The sequence below is a fragment of the Rhipicephalus microplus genome, chromosome X (genome assembly GCF_043290135.1).
Source record: "Rhipicephalus microplus isolate Deutch F79 chromosome X, USDA_Rmic, whole genome shotgun sequence".
Lineage (NCBI taxonomy): Eukaryota > Metazoa > Arthropoda > Arachnida > Ixodida > Ixodidae > Rhipicephalus > Rhipicephalus microplus.
The window spans coordinates 385,066,112-385,088,382 of NC_134710.1; the positions used below are offsets into that span (position 1 = coordinate 385,066,112).

The 22,271-nt window shown below is 44.3% G+C and overlaps 1 protein-coding gene across 1 annotated transcript in view; it reads left to right on the forward strand.

Annotated features, from left to right (window-relative positions):
• Positions 1–22,271, forward strand: part of LOC142775409 (uncharacterized) — a 48,990-nt gene that overhangs the window by 20,501 nt on the left and 6,218 nt on the right. The window contains exons 4-5 of the mRNA XM_075876808.1: positions 3,627–4,053; positions 11,282–11,514. Coding sequence (XP_075732923.1) covers positions 3,627–4,053; positions 11,282–11,514 — 660 coding nt within the window. The remainder of the gene's footprint in view (positions 1–3,626; positions 4,054–11,281; positions 11,515–22,271) is intronic.

Genomic DNA, 22,271 nt, shown 5'->3' on the forward strand with positions numbered 1-22,271 from the left:
ATCCCACACCAACGGTATTGGGGTATATTTGTTTTGATTTAGGATTTTAGGTCGAGCACACAAGTTATTGTGCCAACACCATAAGCGTTAACGGTGACGTCTTTATCACAATCCTGAGCCCGTAACACCGTCACAAAGTTTGAAATAAAAAAAAAGCAATAACTGTCCAACAATAGGTTAATGAAGAGCACACGTTTGCACAAACGAAGAGGGAAATTCATGTCGCAATCGGGAGCATTTTGCAGTATTCTAACATGTAAACAATGATATACTTTTATGTTTGCATAACGCTCTCCCTTCTGCATCTCCACTTTCGGAATTAGAAGTCGCCTACATAGAAAGTGCCGTGTCTCAGACAACAAAATGTGTAAAGGTGACGGCTGCTTGCGTTGCTTGTTGTTAATCACGCAAGCAGCCTCAGGTGGGTTGCTCACGCGACGTATTAAGAAAGCAACAGCCAGCTGTGTGATTGACATAACTCGTTCCAGCTTGGTGTACACCACCCAAGGGTTTTCTCCTGAATACCAACCTACATTTACTTAAAAGGTTGTTGACAGCAGCTGCATAAAACAAACGACGTGTACAGATAGGGTTTGTGGCCACGCAACGCTCGTGTGCAACTTTCGATGCGAGTGTAGATAGATAAATGACTGTATAAGTTACACAACGTATCTTCAATCCCTTTAGTGCGAGGAGCATTCCATTACGTTGGAATAAACAATCCGAAATGACCGGTTCAATTTTATTCCTATGAGTATTGAATTCAATACAAATTGCTATGAGGTGACGTTCTCTGACGTTGGGAGAGAGCTTGAGAAATATGAAAAAAAAAACAGGAGAATGCGCTCGTGCTGTGGCTCGGCAGTGCTATACAGCGCTTACCCTTAGTTTACCCTGCAGCATCCGCGTTCTCAGCAAGCGATATTCTCCTGTCGCCCAAACGCAATGTCGTTCGCACTGGACGCGCACCGCACCACTGAATTCGCCGAATATACAGCGTGCTATCTGCCGAGCGAACAATCAACTACGGCACAAGCACGGGATGCATGCGCAGTTCCCCAGATGTTGTCGGCGGCTCGCAACTTCAGTGCGCCCGTGAACTGTGTTAAATCCTTATGTATGGCGCGTTTCAACGCTTGTTTCAACCCTGGCCAGAAAGGCAACTGCATCACAAGGGGCTCGTGATTTAACGAGCAAAGCAACATAGGCTAACGAATTCGTACCTACCAGTTGATCCGAGCTGATGCCCTATTTCATTACACAAATCATCTTCTAGCAAGCTGTCGTTGTGCTTGGGGTGGCATTTGTCGTATAGGATGGTCTGGTTGCGCACCAATTCAATGAACATTTCTGCTCAGCGCATGTTACTTGACTGTGACACTTGACTGTGACATGAGGTGGGAGTCGGTCTTGCCAACTATTTTTTTTTTCAAATTCTTTGGCTAGCGCGATCCGGCTGCAGACGCTGCAAAAATCGGTCCGAGAGCGATCGGCGCGGAGAGGGCTCTTTCGGCAGACCGCGCCACCGCTGAATCTCATTCGGTGTGCTTTCGGCGTCCGGAATGCTCAGTGTGAACGAGCCGTTAGAGCCACTGAGCCAGCACCATGGCAAAGTTAAAAACATTGGCTGGAAGAATGTGCTTCTCTATGCGTCAACATTTTTCAAGGCCGTGCACGGCAAGGACGCGGCGCCGACTCCGATAAGTGATAGGTGGACAGCCCGCTGGCCATTTCTGTCACTCGAAACACAGCTTAAAGCGCTGCAGTAAAATAGGACAATGAGAGTTCAAGCACATGCACGGCGCAGTCTCATGTCTTTATTTCATAATTGATTTGATATATGGGGTTTAACATTCCTAAACCACCCTAGGAATATGAGAGACGCTGTAGTGGAGGGCTCCGGAAATTTTGACCACCTGGTGTTCTTTACCGTGCACCGAAATTTGAGCGCAAGGGCCTGCAGCATTTCCGCCTTTATCGGAAACGCAGTCGCCACAGCCGGGATTAGTTCCCGCGACTTGCGGGTCAGCAGCCGAGTACCTTATCCACCACACTACTGTGGCGGGACTTTTATTTCATAATAGCCGGCTTTCTCCAAACGACCGTGAAATTACATCTGTAAATTTGGATTATTCACTTGAACTTAAAGAAACGCACCAGTCCCTATTGTGGTTGTTGTCAAGCGTTATTGTTCATTCGTTCTTAATGTGAGCGTGTTCATCTACCAAACGTGCTACCAGTGATCATTTCAGACCACACGGCAATGTTCAAAAACTTCGCAATAATTTGAAACTCTTTTGTCCAGATTACTACGGGCCGATGACCGTGACCGTGACGGCTGGTCTCGGTGTACAGCATGCATTGTTTATGCTTTCTTTGTCAGTTCCTGGGCACAAGTTTGCCCAATGAAGACCTAAGTTTTAATCTGCGCGGCTGCTGAATTCTTCCTAGTCAATGCCGTAACTACGTGACAGTATCGAAAGAAATTGCAAAATTTATCCTATATAACTAATAACGCGAAAAGAAAACATATTCTTACGAGCGCTATATGATGATAAACAGAGTTGTAGTTGCTTTATTTACACCCGTGCCACACGGGCAGAGAAAATGACATTCGCCTAAATGAAATTTGTCACCTAAAGCCAATGCCAGAGCTCCTTTGACTGAGAAATGCATACTCTCGACGGCGTAGCTGATGAAATAATTATATAAAAAGACATTTTGTTCCGCTGGAAGGAAACTTTTCTCGTCTTTTATTTACACTAATTACATAAAAATTTGCTTAAAAACTTATATTCAGCTGGTTGACGCCGTAAAACATAAAGCTGTAAAATGAATGCGACAGGTGGCAATTTCTTTTTACGCTGCCGATCTGACTAGCTTTGGCTTAAGGTGGTACGAGGTTGGTTGCAACGTCGTGAAACAAAGAAACGAACTGAATCTAAAGGCAGTGTAATATGTAATATGCTTAATTCTACATTTCATTCTTCTAGGTGGTATATGTAGCTTGTAAACGCACGTTTATTTTTCTATCACTACTCTATGATTGCTTACTACAGACGATGGTGTAATCGGCATCATCCATGTGAAATGTCATTCATTTCGGAAGTGTAGCAACTGCGCCAAAAAAAAAAAAAATGTCATTCGGGAACTGAATGCCTTCACTACCGAATGTCATTTCCTGTGCCTGTGTGGCACGGGCAATAATTGAAGTAAATGAATTCTTTTTAAATAGTTCATCCTTCAGAGGGGAGAACATTAGCTTATAGCCACAGGGAGGTTTGCTCTGCTGTGTGTGCGCACATAATGGCAACAAAAAGATTACCTTGTTAGTCGATTGTTAATATTATTTTCGGCTTCGAGACTACCTGAATGCCTGACGGCTAGGTCGTGTAGCATTTTCAGACGTTTTTTTACGATTTGTTTTTGCTTTATACTGAAATTTTTTTAATGCTTTTAAATACATAACTAAATCACTTGATGATCCTGCCACCCGGTTCTTGGCCGATCCCCCTTTGTGGGCGAGTGCCAGCAAAGTAAAAGGCTCATCATCATCGTCATCATTGTAACTTAATGAAATACCATGCATGTGCACTGTGTGTAAACGACCCAACCACACTTTTCAGGTGGGCCAGAACATGGTGCCGCGATCCCCGGCATGCACTCGTCGCACTCATGACCGTGATGACCGGCGCACTGCTCGCCTTGCTCCTAGCAGCAGTCATGGCCGAATTCTTTTCCACGTTACCGGGTTCCCGATCCCGCTCGGGCAGCGTCGCTGCACCGAGCGATGACTCAGCTGGCGCCCGGGGTGAAGGTACGGAAGGCCATGGCGGCTACTTCCCGATGCCTCATCTGAAGCGCACGCACAAATGGCATAAAGAGGCAGCTAACCCGGAGGAGATCGAGACTGCTCGGCCGCATGCAGTAGGGGAGGTGACTGCGAGCGCCGCAGTTGAAGGAGCGATGGCCGATGAAGAAGGCGCGACGCAGATGCACAGCGCTCCAGCTGTGATTTACAGAGCAAAGAGTGTCACGGGCTCGAAAAAATCGGTGAGCTGTCTCAATAGAAAGAGGGTTATTACTTGTGAACCTATTTATAGGCACTGAAAAACCGGGCTATAGGCACCAAAAGGAGGCGGCCAAAGCACCATTTAGGCTCCCGAAATCGTAAATATAGGTACATGAAAATTAAAAAAAAAAGCCATTTCACGAAACAAATACGTGTAGCATCTGTGTATACGACAGGAAAGCAAAGGAAAATGTTTCAGTTTATGATGGGTACAAAGGTGCCAATGCCTAAGCATGGCCAAGTAATTTTTTTTCTCGCAAAGTTTCCAGAATACTGCCTGTTCTTTTGCAGTTAAACATCGTGAGTTAAGTGTCCATCGTCAAATAAACATGATTCGGAGTCTTTTTTTTTTCGACATGACTGAGAAGGGTAGCACAGGAGCAAATCGACAGGGCACTAAAAGGTCAAAAGGGTATTTTTGCTTCGTTATTACTTTGTCTAAGCACACATAGTAAATCTCTCTTCTGTCTGTTAATACCTTATAGAGACCTTTACCACCTTTGAAAAATTTGAGTAGGCAAGAGCCATGCATGCACTTGGCAATCATGATCTCATCTGCCAAGATTTGCAATGCTACTCGCCTCATTAAGAGATCAAATATCAGACTGAACGCCACTATTGAAAAACAAAAACGAATAGTGGGCATGGTGTAAAGCAGCACCCACCATTATAGTGGATTAAGGTAGTAGGTGAATGCTGGAAAATGTCCACCATGGTGTATGGTGGGATATGGTGGATGCTACAATGCCGGCAACACTTGAGCGCAAAATGGCATTAGAATCCCCATGAAGAGCTGCCACAAAAAATTAAAAAAATAATTGTATAATAAACGATGTAAAATACACCCGCAAATAAACCTGGCTACCACGGAGATTCGAACGTGCAACCTGCGGATTTTTAATCGAAGACACTAGCCACTGCGCCATACCAACTTTTTTTGTTTGTTGCCTGTTTTTTCTTTACAGTTATTCACACAGAAACATGAATGATAAAATACACTTCGACCAATATTTGATCCGAAGTGCTCACATTAAAATTTTTTTCAGGTTGCACAATTCCTCTAACATTGTTAGCCAGCTGGGAGGTTCTTCTTGTTGTTTATACACCTCAGTGATACAGCGCATATTTGCAATGAAGTTCTCATAGGAATGACAGCTCCGCTTTTGAGCAAGTAATCAGATGACAGGATTACACACTGAAAGCGATGTCGACTCTATCGCTGGCAGCCTTGCTTTAAACGAGGAACAGTTGGCATGCTACAGAAATTGCACTGACACACAAGCCAACAATTTGCGTACACCTTTTATGGTGAGTATGATACAAAGGCGTAGCTAGAATTTCTTTTTTTGTGGTTGGGGGGGGGGGGGGGCGGGGGGGGGAGTTCACGGTCTTATATGGGGGCCTGGCAGAAAAAAGATCATTTTACGCTCTTTATGCCATGGCGAAAAAAAAATGTCTCAGTGGGGGTGCAGGGCCTTGTGCGCCACCCCAATTTTATGCTACTGCATGGCGTTCTCTGAGTCAATCATGGACACAGCATCCTGTACGACCTGTATGTTTTCCATAAAGCAGCCGGATACTATGTAAAAGCGAACATCTTATCGTTGCATCTGCTTGCAACGGCGATACCATTTTTTTGGTACAAGTATCAACGTCAGAAGAGGTGTAACAGGTAGTCCTATAGTTGATACAACGCACTTTTTTATTCGACATTCTTACAATGGATTCAACCTGCCTCCATCTAATATGTAACAAAAAACATAGAAGTAAACTTTGAAAATCAGAAACTGTTTCGGCGAAAGCCTGGTGGCTATACACTGACTAGCTATGTCTTTTTTTACACTCTCAGTGGAATAGCCCGCAAACATAAGGCATGCGTTTTTTTTTCTTTCTTCGTGAATTGTGGAGCAATTCCTTGCATACCGTAGACAAGTTGAGTGTCTATATATCCGTGTCTATATGAAATCTATCTATCTATCTATCTATCTATCTATCTATCTATCTATCTATCTATCTATCTATCTATCTATCTATCTATCTATCTATCTATCTATCTATCTATCTATCTATCTATCTATCTATCTATCTATCTATCTATCTATCTATCTATCTATCTATCTATCTATCTATCTATCTATCTATCTATTTATCTATCTATCTATCTATCTATCTATCTATCTATCTATCTATCTATCTATCTATCTATCTATCTATCTATCTATCTATCTATCTATCTATCTATCTATCTATCTATCTATCTATCTATCTATCTATCTGTCTATCTGTCTATCTATCTATCTATCTATCTATCTATCTATCTATCTATCTATCTATCTATCTATCTATCTATCTATCTATCTATCTATCTATCTATCTATCTATATCTCTATCTATCTATCTATCTATCTATCTATCTAACCGCTTACGTGTTGGTGCTCTCGTGCTCACTCCTTAACTTCCCGTGAACGAAAATTAGCATGGGAAGGTGAGATGGTTTGACGAATATGACGTGCTGGTCAAGACATGAATATTGCGACAATCCCGTCGCCTACGTCGTCAAACACTTTCCGCCACATAGTGGTACATACCCACGGGTGGGTAGCGCCACCAGTATGCGGGTATGTACCGAAGGCTATTGACACTTGGTAGCTACCCACGAACGAGGAAAACACACAGGGGGAATTTTAGCGGGTGACCGTTAAGCAATAATCGACAATGGTAGCGTCGATTCTATGAAGGCAAAGCATGTCAGGGTCCCAGCTGGACTCGAACCCAATGATTCTCGCGACAATGAAGCATATTATCACCAAGGTATGCCACGTCTACGAACTACTTTTCAAATAGACGCTAGTCTTCGTCAAACGTCGATAATGGTGCAGTGCTGCCTACCCATTTTATAAACATTACAGTCGTCACGTCTGGTTAACTTTAGTTGTGGTAAGTTGCCATGCGCTAACGTTGATTTATGCTTATGTGTCCAGGGCCAGCATATTCGCGAACATCAACGCTTCATATCAGCTTCTAGTGTTGCTAATACGCATGTTCCAGTTGGCATCGTTGCGCAAGCGCTGACAACTGATTATGTGATCATCTGAAACTCTTCAACATGTCTGTGCGTGCAACACTTGTACTAAGTGTGTACACTTGTACTGAGTGTGTACATTTGTACTACATATATTTAGCGTCAACTCATGACGTGTTCCTGAATGTAAAAAATGCAACACCATGACATTTCCTCCGCATGCTTCGCATAACGCCATTCCAAAGTACGTGAAATCTGCCGACTTTTCTAACAATAATTTCCTCTACGGGTTTATTTGAGGTATATTCATCGCTCCTCCCAACACTTCAACCTTGCGCACGTGTAAGTTATGCTTTTGTGGCTATCTCAAAAAGGTTGTTGTCGAATGTAGGTTTTTCACCATGCCTTCAGGCATACAAGCATGACTTTATTAGCACGAAAAAAACTGTTATAGTGATAGCAATGATATGAGCAGTTTCGGCAGTTTTTTGCCGTTGTCGTCAACGCCGCCACGGGAGCCACCGTCGTTTGTCGTTAACGTATATATATATATATATATATATATATATCAGAAGAAGATGTGTATCCTTAAAGGTTCTTTTTCCTTTTTCCGTGTTTTGATACAATAATAATGCATTGTAACAGACAATAATGCGAAGGAAAGTATAGGGGATGTTATTAGACCAAATTGTAAGGTCAATGTGAAGAAAGAAAAGAGGGTGAAAAGATAACTAGCCCTGGGCTGGATCCAAACCAGCGGCCTTCGAATAACGCGTTCGATGCGCTACCACTGAGCTACCACGGCGGCTAACCTCCCAGCCACTTTATCGAATATATATGTGAATTTTAAAAGTGGGATCATCAGTCAGCGCCCACTGTAGCCAAGGCTGCGAGTGTGGCACACTCTTTTATGAGCCTTTGTGGCGTCATGTAGCACGTGAACCTGTTACGAGCTGGCAGCTGACCAATAGTCCCTCGTATACAACTTAAGACACAAAGTCTTCCAGTACGAGATCCTTAATAATGAATGAGGAAAAGAAGTGTATACTTTAGGGCTCGGTTTTCCGTGTTTTGACTTGATATTTTCAAATAGAACAGAAAATTATGGCAAGGAAAGTATAGGGGAGGTTATTAGACCAAATTGTAAGGTAAATGTGAAGAAAGCAAAGTGGTTGAAAAGATAACTTGCTGTAGGCAGGATTCGAACCTGCGACCTTCGAATAACGCGTTCGATTCTCTAACACTCAGCTGACATGGCCGCTATCCTCCCAGCAACATTATCATATATATATATATATATATATATATATATATATATATATATATATATATATATATATATATATATATATATATATATATATATATATATATATGTGTGTGTGTGTGTGTGTGTGAATTGTAAACGTGGGAGTGTTAGTCAGTGCCATCTGTGGCCGTGGCGGCGAATGTGGCACACTCTTTTATGAGCATGTGTGGCGTCATGTAGCCTGCGAACTTATCACAAGCTGGCAGCTCACCAATTGTCCCTCGTATACAACCTAAGGCACAAAGTCCACCAGTACGAGACCCTCGTTAATGAATAAGTAAAAGAAGTATATACTAAAGGGCTCGTTTTTCCTTGTTTTGACACAATACTTCTGAAATCAAACAGATAATAATGCCACGGAAAGTATAGGGAAGGTCATTAGACCAAATCGTAATGTCAATGTTAAGAAAAAATGTGGGTGAAAAGATAACTTGCCATGGGCAGGATTCGAACGTGCGACTTTCGAATAACGCGTTCGATGATTTACCACTGATCTACCACGGCGGCTATCCTCCCAGCCACTTTGTTGGGTACATATGTGAATTTTAAACGCAGGGGTGTCAGTCAGCGCAATCTGTAGGCATGGCGGCGAGTGTGGCACATTCTTTTATGAGCTTGTGTGGCGTCACGTAGCCCGTGAACTTATTACGAGCTGGCAGCTGACTGATAGTCTCTCGTATACAACCTCACATACAACAGGAGATTTCAACGTGATTGTACTTCGATGGGAAAATGAGTGGTTTGTGGCATTTATCACTACCGAACTTGGACTTCACCTCCTGTCTGACGTCCCCCAGCAAACTACGCGCAAGAACACGTGTTTAAATATGGTGTTAAGAGAGAGTGTTGCGTCACGAAAGATATGAGTGCCATTTCCTACCTACTTTTTTGATCACAAGGTCATTGTCGCTGTCATTGAGTGAACTGGGCTTCTTTTATACTCACAAGTATTTCTATTGAATTTTTTATTGGCTCCCTTTAAATATTACAAGCCATTAAATGTGTAATTTATTTCGCCATGGGGGTCTTGCATTATTATCGTTTTGAGCACACCCGAGGGAGGGCCTTACCACATATAGATGAGCTCTACGCATATACAAAGTGGCACCGGTGGTGAGAAACGACATATTGCCCTTAGTACCAGCATGCGCTTCATAAACCAGAACGTACGAGCGTTGTGGTGGTTATCTGCTGTGGCCGCGCCGCAAAAAACCGGGTTACTTAGCAAGCGCATGTTTGCTACAAATAAGATTGCTTTTAAAAATGGTAGCCTTCCTCCGTATATCATTCGAATTTTTCGCTATCGCATTCAATGCTTCGCTCTTGTGGCATAGTAGCGTCTTTTCTCAGAAATCTGGTAAATACATTTTACATATAAACTTAATTTATTGTGTCACATTAGCATCAGGTCTGGGCATGACGTCCTTAACACATCGAACAGATGCCACTCTCACTTGGAGCTAAGTCAGTTTTTATTCACATATGCTCTGCTTGCGGCAACCTGACAGTGAGAGTGAAAAAAGTTTATTGGAGAATGGCATACACTTTGCTTTCTAGGAAACGCGGCCTGTGACTGTGTGTTTGTGATTTTGCATTTTTTTTATTATTGTCTAGTGTGCCTTCAAGCAGTAGTCTTTCTTTATACGCTGTCCGCATCGATGAAAGAGTGATCACGGTTCTCGGCTGCTAGGTAGCGGGTTTGATCCTGACCACAGCGGTGACACTTCAACAGAAGCGAATCGCTAGAGGCCCGTTGACTTTGCGAAGTCAGTGCACATAAGGTACACCAGGTGGTCATAATTTTCGAAGCCCACTACGTCTTATAATCATGTCGGGGTTTTGGGATGTAAGACAACAGCCATTATACAGTATAGTTATTTAAACGCGAACGTTATCAAGTTGCCTAATTGCCGATAACAAAGAATGCTCATACTGTGATGTCGTTACGTTTTCAGGCTTGTACGTGCAAGATCTAGTCGCGACTAAAACAATCTTAGTATATACTTCTGGATTGCGACATCCATTGAGCTCTTCAGCCTTTAATCGTGTACACACCAATGGGCTTCTAGCTTCGACAACATTGATGCCTTCCGTCATCACTAAGTTGTTACACTTTCAACGGATGTTGAATTTTTTATTGTGCCCATGTTCATTAAAAAGCACAGTGGCTAAAAAATTATGCTTCCAACTGCTGCTCAGAAAGATCAGACACAGAGTTCAGTCACTTTGAGGTTCAGTCACATGCCGTTAAGTTGAATCAGTTTTCAAAATGCTTTGACAAGTCTTTTGTACCACTTCTTGACATTTAGTGGACGCACACCGACCTCTTTGCTTTAAACAAGGCAAATAGGGGGTGTTAAAACGTTGTATTGCATACAAATGCCAAGCGCCACTCCTTGTGTGTGCATACGTTTCTATTAACCTAGATCGTATGCATTTATTTTATGCCGGTGCAAGAGAGTGCCCCTCATAAAACTGCCCATAAAACTACATAAAACAGCAGCTTTACTTCGCGTGTAGCTCTAGGTGGGGAATATTTGACACCTTGTTTTACTGCCCCACTTTGTTACTTGCGTAACCTTTAAAAAGATTGTTGTTAAAGAATAAGGCTCACTGGTAATGACATTCTCGGGAAGCTCCTGGGCGCGATCTCCAGAAAAGCTCATATGCTTTCATTGTTTATTAGACGCTTTACGGAAGGCATGCCGCCCCAAATCAGAAAAAAAAAGCTTTTGCCAACAAAATTCTTCATTATTATCTAAAAGTGAACCCCCTTCTTAGAGGATTGCGATCAACGCATAGTACTAAAATGCCCAAGAAGCAGCTTGGATGCGTAAACTACTAAAGTGACACCATTTTTGTTCTTCCTTTCTTGCAGCGGAATGCGTCGTGTGACCAGCCAGTATTCACGTTGTGCTCGGGGGGACCGGTAGAGTTTTACTACAATGAAACCAAGCAGGCATGCATGATGTTGACTCCAGACGGAACTGGTCTTTGCAGCCGTGGCCGAAATCGCTTCACGTCGTTGGAGAGCTGTCAACAGGAGTGCGAGGACGGAGTTGAACCAGCTCCGGAATGCTATGAGAAGGCTGTGTTTGCGCAATGCGAAGCGTGAGTAACACCAAACAATTCCTGTTTTTAAACCGTTGCACAGCTTCCGTATAGCCCGAGGACTGATGTCTGATTGTCTGTCTCTCCATGTGCTTGCGCGCTGGACAGCGAAAAAAATTAACCCGTGTTCCCAAGTTCGGGCGTCATTATACTGCTACCACGACGAAAAATAATAATAATATAATTATAATTGTAACATTTATTATCATTAGTGTTACATTTATACACCACAAAATCACAGTTTTGCCGCAAGCTTAAAGCAACGTATGCAATAGAAACACATTGTAATATCACGCACACAACGAAAACAAATTGACAGTGCTGCTGAAAAGAAAGAACACACGCACACGCACAGTGCGAGAGCTAACAACGTTCACAGCGAAACGTGCTTTTCAAAGGCAAAGGAGGCGCGAAACGTATACATAGAGGTATGTATACGTAAGCAAGCAGTATTTGAAAAGCACGCTTTTTTCGGAAAGCGGGACTCTGCAGTGAGCCAACGAACCTCTGTGTGGTCAGTAACTACAGCGCAATCGTTCCGTTGAAATCCTAAGATGTACGATTTTCCCCTACCGCAAGACAAGCGCGCGTGTGCATGGGCGACAACCGACCGTAAGGCAATATTCACTGTTTAAGACAAGCGCACGCATCGCAACGAGCACGGTGAAGAGTGCACCCTTCATTCCGTTTAGCTTATAATGCTGAGAACACGCTGATATTCTCCTCAAAATAAGGGTACTATCTTCGGTAAATGACGTGTATAGTTGGCCATTACTGTTTCGAGGGACATGCGCTTTCGTGCCTCAGCTGGTAACACTGCGCGCTGTGGAGCGAGAGGTCGCTTGCTCAATTCCACTCGGCTAATGGGTCCTCAGTGAGGCAGTCATCATGCGATCCTGCCCTACTTCCCTAGCGTTTGCCTTCAACGTTTTTTTCTATTCCTTAAGAAGAAAAAATTACTCTCATCAGAAAATATTTTTCCTAATCATGTTTTGTTGTGGGTTATATATGGGTTTAGGGAATCCCAATTATCAATCGGCGAGATTAAAAAAAAGAAGAGCGGCGGTACGCCAAAGAAAGCTAGTGTATATTGTTTCTAGTATACTGAAGCAGCCATCGCTATTTTTTCTATTTACATATCATTACCTATTTAGTCAAGTTATAATTTTATATCAAGATGTACTCGCCCACTTATTAAATTGTCAATGAGGCAGGCGTGCGTATGTTGAAACATCTGTCTGTGCTACTTTCAATAATGCACTAAGTCAATTTTATAGCGATAGTAAATAGATGGACACTCTCGCCTGGATTTCGACGCCGACGCTGACGCCAATGCCGGCGCCGATGTCATTCGTGGCATATGTAAATCTAGCATATAAATAAAAACGCAAAAAAGAAAAAAAATCGAGAAAAAATACTCCTGCGCGTGGAAACGAACATGTGACCTCCACGTCGTCAATGTGAGGCGTTAACCACTGAAAACACATGAGCCACCAAGGGTACTTCCTTCAACGTTAAATGGCAAGCTATTTATATCTACCACTTACCGCTGTTGGCGGGAATCTCGAGGGGAGGGGGGAGAGTGAAACTATCGTATATTCAGCATTATCAGCAAAATGGGGCAATGTGCGCCTGGCGGCTCTCATCTCTCATGCGTTCTTTGGCCCGCGGAGAGGAGGGGAGTGGATGATCTCCGGCGCACCCCTATTTCTCGGTGCGGAGGACCATACGTCCTGGCTGCCATTGGGCTTGCACTGGAATGATTCCGTTGTAGTTACGGGGCATGCTTTCCAAACACAACGAATTAACAACTGAGACCTTTATTCACGTTCAGCTCCATCTGTGAATACGTTTCATTCACCATTTGTGCGTGACAAACGCGTGGCACGTTTCGATCTGCTTGCCATTCTGTACGTGATCTTCCACTTTGTTGCTATCGCATTCATTGCTTCGGCTTTCAGCAAAGCTGTGACTTTGTTTTTTGTGAATAGAGAAAGCCCACTAAGTATGTAAATTATATATGGGTCATTCCATATCGAATGTGCCCAGTAATTTTTCGACCATCGCTAATCATGCGGAAACATCTTGCCGGTATATGTAGGTATGTGACGCTACGATGAATGAGAGACGTGGCCTGGCTCATACGTCATGTTTATTCCATAAGCACTTCTTCCTCATCTTCTACAAACCATCCATTCCATCATACGTCACATGATTCTCCCTCCTCCCGAAAGAATGCGTGAGCTACAAACTATGAAGCATGAACAAGTGTTGCCTCATTATAAGAAAAATTATCACAAAATGGAGTAGTTCCATGTAACACGGCCACGGCAGTTCTATGCACTTGCACAAAAACATTCACAGGAAAGGCAGTCCAGTGACATCTAGGAGACCTCAGGTGGGCGAGGTTGGCTGTTGCGTTCTGGAGAGCATAACCATGCATTCGACGTGGAAAATGATGATGACACAGCCTGGATAGTAGCAAAAAACGAACAAGGTTTGGAGTCCTTGTAGCGTTTGAAGGGTGAATGCCTCATGCGTTGGATTCTGAGTCGTGGCTGCGACAGATGCATTGTATCTAGAATGCGTGCTTTTTGAGAGATGGTGACGGCTAGATACCTGTGTGCTGGCGGCGTGCAAGAAGTGCTTCCGCGTCTTTCTGGTCGTTTTCCGTGGTGTTGTCGTCTGTGTAACCGCAGGCGCAGAGAGCGTCTGTGGCGATGTTCCTTCATCCGGAAACGTCCTACTTCTTGAAATGGCCCTTGGATCAAAGTCCTTATTTTTTAAGTTGTTGAAGTTGTAAGTGTGCCAACGTTGAAGTTTTCGTTCGTCGTCGTATTTTCTCGGTTCGGTGATGGCTCTGAGAAAATGGCGGGTGGTCATCGTCGTTGAATAAGGAGACGCGGTCGGTAGTTCCAGCATTATTTACGAGTGGGATGCAAGCATGATTTGTGTCAAGGAAAGAAGTAGATACATTTTCGTTTTTATCGCCGAGACTTGCATTCAATGGTGACTCCATACTGTTTCGACTTTTGGTTGGTCCGGTTCCTGAGGATGACATCACCGCAAACATGGCTTGACGTGGTTCTGATTCCGTATGTTTGTTTCTTTGCGGGAGAATCGAGCCAAGCGTTCCTGAAGTACAACCGCTTTCGGAATGGCAGTGGCTTGACAACTTATTTAGCCGATATTTCAGGTGGTCTGTTGCGTATGTGGCGATATATTGAGAGGTGCGATGAGAGTGACGAGTACTAGATGATCTACTTGGCACAAAACCAGGTGGTGGCTTACGTAAGCAAGATGAAGAGTAAAATACATTGGGTGCTTGAATATTGTCTTGATTTGCGTATGGTTTGTAAGAGGTTAGCGTTGGCGATATTTGTGCAGATGGGCATCTTTCAGGAACATGAGTCTGTTTTTCTTTGCATGGTGATGCGATCAGTAGATAGCCGGTAGTCGATACTGTACTGCTTGGCTTGTCTTGCGATGAAAGCATCGTAACAGACTGATAAGAAAGCTCCCAAGATGTTTGTGAGTCATCATTGACTGTAAATGCTTCTGTCAGTTGATAATACGCCAGCGTTGGGGGATTCGAAATTCCCACAGTGCCTTGACTCACATGTGTGTTATCACTTGAAGATGAGAGAACATCAGACATGGCATGAGGTGCTTCTGATGACGTTTGTTTTTCTTTTTGCTGCGTAATTGAGCTGAGAACGTCTTTTGAAAGAATCTGGTCTTGAACAACATGGTGTAGGCTGTTATTGTGAGGATTCATGAACTCGTCATGCGTAAATGCCGTCACACGTTCGAAACCATCTGGGTCTTGTGTGTGACACGAAGCATCACGTGATTCGGGTGCTTCAGTAACATCTGAAGTGTTGTGGTGCAGTGAACACATTGAAAATGCCAATTTCATTGCTCTTGGGAAAGCCGGCTTTAGGTTTAGTCTTTTGCCGAAATGGTCTAGATTCCCTTCGGTATACGGAGGCTTTACCTTGTCTGTTGTGACGTGCAAGTCACCAGTCGGTGTTCGAATGCGTGATGTTTTTTCGGAAGAGTCATATGATGGTACAATAGTAGTATATTTTCTCTGAGGTCTCGTTTGGAAAATAGGCTTACTGCGGGAAGACTTCGCGTAACTGTGATGGGCAAGTTGAAAAGCCTTCCACTGATGAAGTATGGACAGGTCTTCATCGTATTCTTTGAAACGGGTGATCATTTCTTCTTTGATCTTTTTCCAAGACTCATCGTTCTCGAAGATGTGGGTGAAGTAAAATTTGAATGCCTCACCTGAGATGTAGTCAGTGACGTTGATGATCATCTCCCGTTCCGACCAGGATGCAGCGGCAGCGTGGAGCTCGGAAAGGTTGAACCAGTCCTGTACGGGTCCGCCGTCCGCTGATCCGGTCTACTTGGGGATGTCAAGGTCGTCTGATGGTGCTGTCATGATGCTGGTGTTGGTGTAGAGTTGGGATGTACTTTTGTGGTCCACGTTCGGTCACTGCGTCTTGCTGAGACGCTCGAAGATTGTGGCCGGTTGATGAAGTGGCCGCCAGGTCTTAATCCTGTCGACTCGTGTGGCGCTACGATGAATAAGAGACGTGGCCTGGCTCATACGCCATGTTTATTCCATAAGCACTTCTTCCTCATCTTCTAAAAACCATCTATTTCATCATACGTCACATGTATAAACTAGTTCTTGAGGCGTTATATTTTGCAAAAACTATTCTGTGTTGCCGACAGTGTGCTTCAGACCATGAGCACCCAAGTAAATCTGTGTAGTTACCGCATGTCCAAAGGTCATTGACTCGCTGCACAGTGTCCGTTCGCAAAAAGGGTGTGCTTTTCACAAACAGCAAAGTTACAACTGAAAAAACTATTCACACTCATTTTGTTTGGGGGTACGTTTTGCGCGTCATTTGTGCGTGAGCAACGTGGGGCACATTTCGAACTGCATCCAATTCTTCACGTGACATTTAAATTTGTTGCTAACGCTGTCATTGCTTCGCCTTGGCGTTAAAGCTATTACATTTACTTGTCCCTTAAAAGTATCTACTCTATAGAATCTTTCTGTTTATCTTACTGACAAACTATTCGACAAAACAGTATAAAAGCCATTACTATACTTGGATCCTCACATTGCGAAAATTAAGCTAAATGTTCGTAAAAACTTTCCGAACATTGACACCATAGTCTGAAAATATTTTTGCTTCAATTGCTCCTAAAGTATTTCATTCATTTATTATAGGAGCATTTACAGCAGGAAATGTAACTATGTTACATGCGCGAGAAATTCTGCTTTTTATGAACGGTAATTCAAAAGCATATTGCAATTTTTGGCAGAGGGAAAAAGAAAGAATATCAGAACAGAAACCAATAAACTATCCTATTCTCGAAATAGTGTTGACTTGAGAATAATAGAAAACATATCCCCGTAATAATTACTCAAACCAGTATTATTATAAAAATTATTTAGCGGGACACAGTTTCACAAGGGTGCTCTAAGTTTGAAGTGCCCTCTAGCCAACACAAAATCTTGCAAATTATAACGCCTTAATCATGGCCTCCAAGGTGGTGGGCGCATGGCTGCTTCTATCCGGCCGTCCCGATACACCTTTTTTCAAGCAATCCCACAACGCCTAGCGGGCACGCGGAGCACAGTGGGAAGAGTTGGCACGCCGAGAAAGCCGACCCTTCCTCCATCTGAGGCTCGTTGGAGCCGTGCCAGCACAAAACAAAAAGAACATGCTGCTACTTGTTGAATAGGGTCCGAGTGCACCTGTACGTATATCTACGCATGGAATTTGAAATGAACAACGCAATCACTGTAGGTATCACTGGGCGGGTGTACTTCGAATGTAGAAAATGCGCCGTGCCAGCACAAAACAAAAAGAACATGCTGCCACTTGTTGAATAGGGTCCGAGTGCACCTGTACGTATATCTACGCATGGAACTTGAAATGAACAACGCAATCACTGTGGATATCACTGGGCGGGTGTACTTCGAATGTAGAAAATGAGTTGCATTCCAGTTGTTGCGCACCGAAACATGCGATCAAAACATGCTATCGTGAGGAATGTGAGCTGGAGAACTCAATTGATAGTTATTCGATGACACACTGCTCAAAAAGCTATGTGAGTTTTAATACCATCTTGGTTTGATTGGATCGTTAGCCCAAGACTACAGAGAAGTGTTACAGCTACACTTTTTTTAAATTTTTATGAACAAATCACGCGCTGAAAAAAAAGAAAAGTAAACGCGTGTTCTGAACTTGTTTAAAGACGAGAAAATGCAAGTAGAATTCTCGTGCGAAATACGTTGCTCTAATTATTTGCGTTTTTTAGGATGCTTGAGTGTCTGCGAAGTGCGTATGCGGGCAGTTTATTTCGCAGTGAGCGAGACCACTACCACTATTGAATTTCGCATTGGCACATTCAAATGTTGTTTATTGAGCAATATTGATATCGTACTTACGCTCGGTGAAAAGAAAAACATACTTGTGCAAATTAAATGAACAATAATTTGCAGCAACAAGAAAGCGTGGTGTTCTGCCTATATCATAATGCATTGGTTTGTGAACAACTCATTCGCACTGCAATGTAGATTTATTCAAACAAATTTCACCAGCAAAGAAACAAAGGATGTTGTAGTTACTCTATGCATTTGTTTCGGACAGTCTCAAAGAAATTTTGGAAAGGATACGAAGTGAGTAGTACTTTCCGCACAATATTCTTAGTAACAATTCTTCCGTAGAGCACGAAAGGTCACAGGGGTCTGCAGTACGTGGGCAGATAAAAGTACTAAAAGAGGCATGCCAACTATTCTTTCAATTGTTATGCCAGGGTTGCTAACCGAATTCATCTTGTGTTAACATATTGCCGCAGAGATTGCTCCCACAAATTATTTTACGAAGAGAACCAGCGAGACGTATGTGGGCGTCTACAGGGCCTCACGCGTGCTTGCGCATCTTGGTGCAGGGCAGAGCATGCTTCTCGTGTACGAGCACGAACCGGGAGACCGTCCTGGTTGTTGTTCAGAAAGGGACACGTATGCGGAACGCTTTTAGTAGACTCTTCTTCATGTCATAGCTACTTTTCTGGACAGAAGTTCACCCCTAATAAACTATTGTGTGTGTGTGTTCCCCCTCTTGTATCACGGGACATTCTGGTGGAGGTGCTGGGTATGATTAGAAGTCCCTTGCCGCAAGAGAAGGGAGCCCTGACCCGCAGCGATTGGAGCCTTGCGAACTTACTCCAACGCAACAGCATTCAAGCTGTGACCTCCGAGGTCAGTCACCAGAATTCGAACCACTCCTCACTGCTCTAACAACACAGGCAGCGGTAACCGCCAACTTCGGAGAAATGGCCAATCCAGCTTCAACATCTAAACTCATCGTGTCTCCCCCGGGCTTACCTGAACCCTTCCACGGTGGCGCGCGCGAAGATGTGGAAGACTGGCTGGAGCATTTCGAGAGGGTCGCAAGGACCAATGCCTGGGATGAGGCGAGGAAATTGGGCCGCGTGTACTTTGCGTTGGAGGATGGAGCAAGAATATGGTTTGAGAACCACGAAGGTACAATAACGACGTGGGAAGACTTTCGGCAGAATTTGCTTGCTGCGTATGCCAGCACAGATTGCCAGGTAAGGGCAGAAAATGCCCTTCAATGAAGGAACCAACGCACGAACGAGAGTGTCAACATGTATATCGAGAATATATTCCGCCTCTTCAAATGCGTCGATCCGAACATGACCGAAGAAAAGAAAGTGCGCCATTTGATGCGTGTAGTCAAGCAGGATTTAATTCCAGGCCTGGTTCGAAATCTGCCACTGCTGAATTCCGCACAGAAGCCGTGACCATAGAAAGAGCACTGCAGCAGCGTGCCCGTCCCAATAATCGGCATGCCAGTGGTGAGCCCGCGGAAGTCCTTTTGGCAAAGCGAGACAACGGTAGCGAAACACTGAGGGAGCTGGTGCGTTCCATCGCAAAAAAGGAGCTTCGAATTACTCTGCAACCGCAAGTCATGGCGACCGTTTCATCCCTCACATCCGTCATCTGTGATGAAGCTCGGCACGCCATTCTTCAGCTGGAAGCAGAAATGCAACCTCTGCGATTTCAACAACCACTGCAGGAACGCCGTGCAACAACGTACGCAGGCGCTTCACGCCAACCTGCCGTGCACAATGCCTCGTTCGCGACTCCCGTTGCCCACCAGTCAGCTTCGCCCAGCTCACCTTTTCTTGGAGAGCAGAGACAACGGAAAAGCGACGTGTGGCTCACACCCGAAAGAACACCGCTCTGTTTTCACTTCGGAGAAGCTGGACATCTTTACCGACCCTGACCATACCGAAGAGTCAGTCTGCGTGGATTTTCTGGGTATGCTTCATGCCCCCGTAATGGTGAAAGGCCTATAGAAATAGAGGAGTACCTTTCAAGGCAGCGATCTCCAGCCGCTAGTTTCCAGCACCAGCCAAAGTACCCAGCACCAAATCGTTGTCGATCGCCAAGTCGGCGACAGTCAAGTTGGCCACCAAATTCACGAAACCATAAGTCAACGAGCCCGCGTCAAGAAAAGTGAAGCCAGTGACCCGGGGAGGCAAGGACGCTTACGTCCGACAGAGCAAAGATCCTCCGTCAAGGTCCCAGCGGAGCAGTCACGAGCAGAAAACGACGTCGCAAAGATAAGTAAAGAAAAAATTTCTTCAGACTTGCGTGGTACAGTGGACGGGCGGGAATATAACATATTGGTTCATACGGGTGCTGATTATTCAGTCGTAAGCTATGCAATCGCAAAAGATTTGAAGAAAGTTTTGACGCCATGGAGTGGATCAAAAATACGCACGGCTGAGGCCATCTGATAACACCTCTGCGAAGATGCACCACCATTTCAGGCATTCAGGGTGCCACTTATGTCGCTGATTTCCTAGTTCTACCAGATGTTCGAGAGACGTAATACTCGGTGGATTTCCTGTACGATAACGGCACCATCATAAACCTGCAGGATTCTAGTATTTGTTTCTTGACAAAGCTGGCCATAGACGGGGAGACAGGAAGTTCTGCATTGCATGTTATTGACGGCGACGTAACTGGGTCACCGCAATGTAGCGTTCTGGTTGGCCTAAGGAATGACGCATTCGTCGATTCTGAAAAAATAGCGGATGGCAATGTCGAGCTACTGCTAAAGAAATGCATTTGCATAGCTTGAGGCATTATTCGCTTACGTCATGGGCTTGCCAGCGTACTGCTCACAAACTCCGGAAATAAGTTCGGCATGTCGCAAAAGACACTGCCATCGCTATCCTACACCGTTTTACCGAAGTTACCGACTTATATGCCGTTGCGTCAGAGCCACCTACTTCAGAAACAACGCATGACCTTGGAACATCAGTTTCAATCTGCCGAAGTCTATCGCCAGCCGAGAGGAAAACCCTACAAAACCTCATAACTGAATTCGCAGAATGTTTTTACACCTCATCAAAAGTACGTCGCACGCAGATAGTGAAGCATGGTATCATAACAGAGGAAACAACCAGGTTAGCGTATCAACACGCTTACAGAGTTTCACCCAAAGAACGAGAATTTATAAAAAGTCAGGTGCAAGAGATGCTGCAGGACGATGTAATTCAGCCGTCTAGCAGCCCGTGGGCATCGATGGTAGTTCCTGTAAGAAAAAAAGACAGCACGTTGAGATTCTGTGTAGTCTACCGGAAACTAAACAGCGTAACCAAGCGGGATGTATACCCCTTACCGCGTATTGATGACACATTGGATAGGCTATGGGACGCCAGATATTTCTCTTCGCTCGACTTAAAAAGCGTACATTGGCAAATCGAAGTGGATGAAAGAGACCGTGAAAAGACTGCTTTCGTAAAACCGGATGGCTTGCTTGAGTTTGAAGCACTACCTTTCAGCCTCTGTTGTGCGCCATCGACATTCAAGTGCATAATGGGCAGTGTCTTCACGGGGCTGAAGTGGCAGTCATGCCTAGTCTACTTGGACACTGTTAATGTATTTTCTGCGACGTTTGACCAACGCGTAGACAGACGGCGGTCAGTGCTTCAGGCTATTCAGTCGGCCATTTTGACAATCAAACTATAAATGTGCCAGTTTGGATTCGACAAGCTTCGTTTTCTGGGACACGTAATCAGCCCGGAAGGTGTCGGTCCTGATCCAGGCGAAACTGCGATGGTCGTAGGATTCCCAAAGCCCAAAAACAATAAAGAGGTGCGTCGATTTTCCGGCCTATGTGCTTACTACGGACGATTTGTTGAAAATTTCTCAAAAATCGCCCACCCTCTAAACAAACTCCCAAAAGACGAAGAATCATTCGCTTGGGGTACATAACAAGAGACAGCTTTCAACGAAATAAAGCAACGTTTGCAAAGCGCGCCGATCCTTGCCCACTTCGACGAGTCCGTTGACACGGAACTCCATGCAGACGCAAGCAACATTGGTGTCGGCGCAGTACTCGTACAATGGCCAAATGAAGAAGAAAAAGTGATAGCTTACGCCAGACACACCCTATGAACAGCCAATTCAACTATTCCACGACAGAAAAAAAATTGTTTGGCAGTAGTATGGGCTATCAGCAAGTTCACACTATACCTCTACAAAAGGCCGTTTGGTGCCGTCAGCGATCACCACTCACTTTGCTGGCTGGCAATCTTAAAAGACCCGTCAGGACGTCTTGCTAGATGGAGCCTCAGACGGCAAAAATATGACAATACTGTTGTATACCGGTCTGGGCGAAAACACA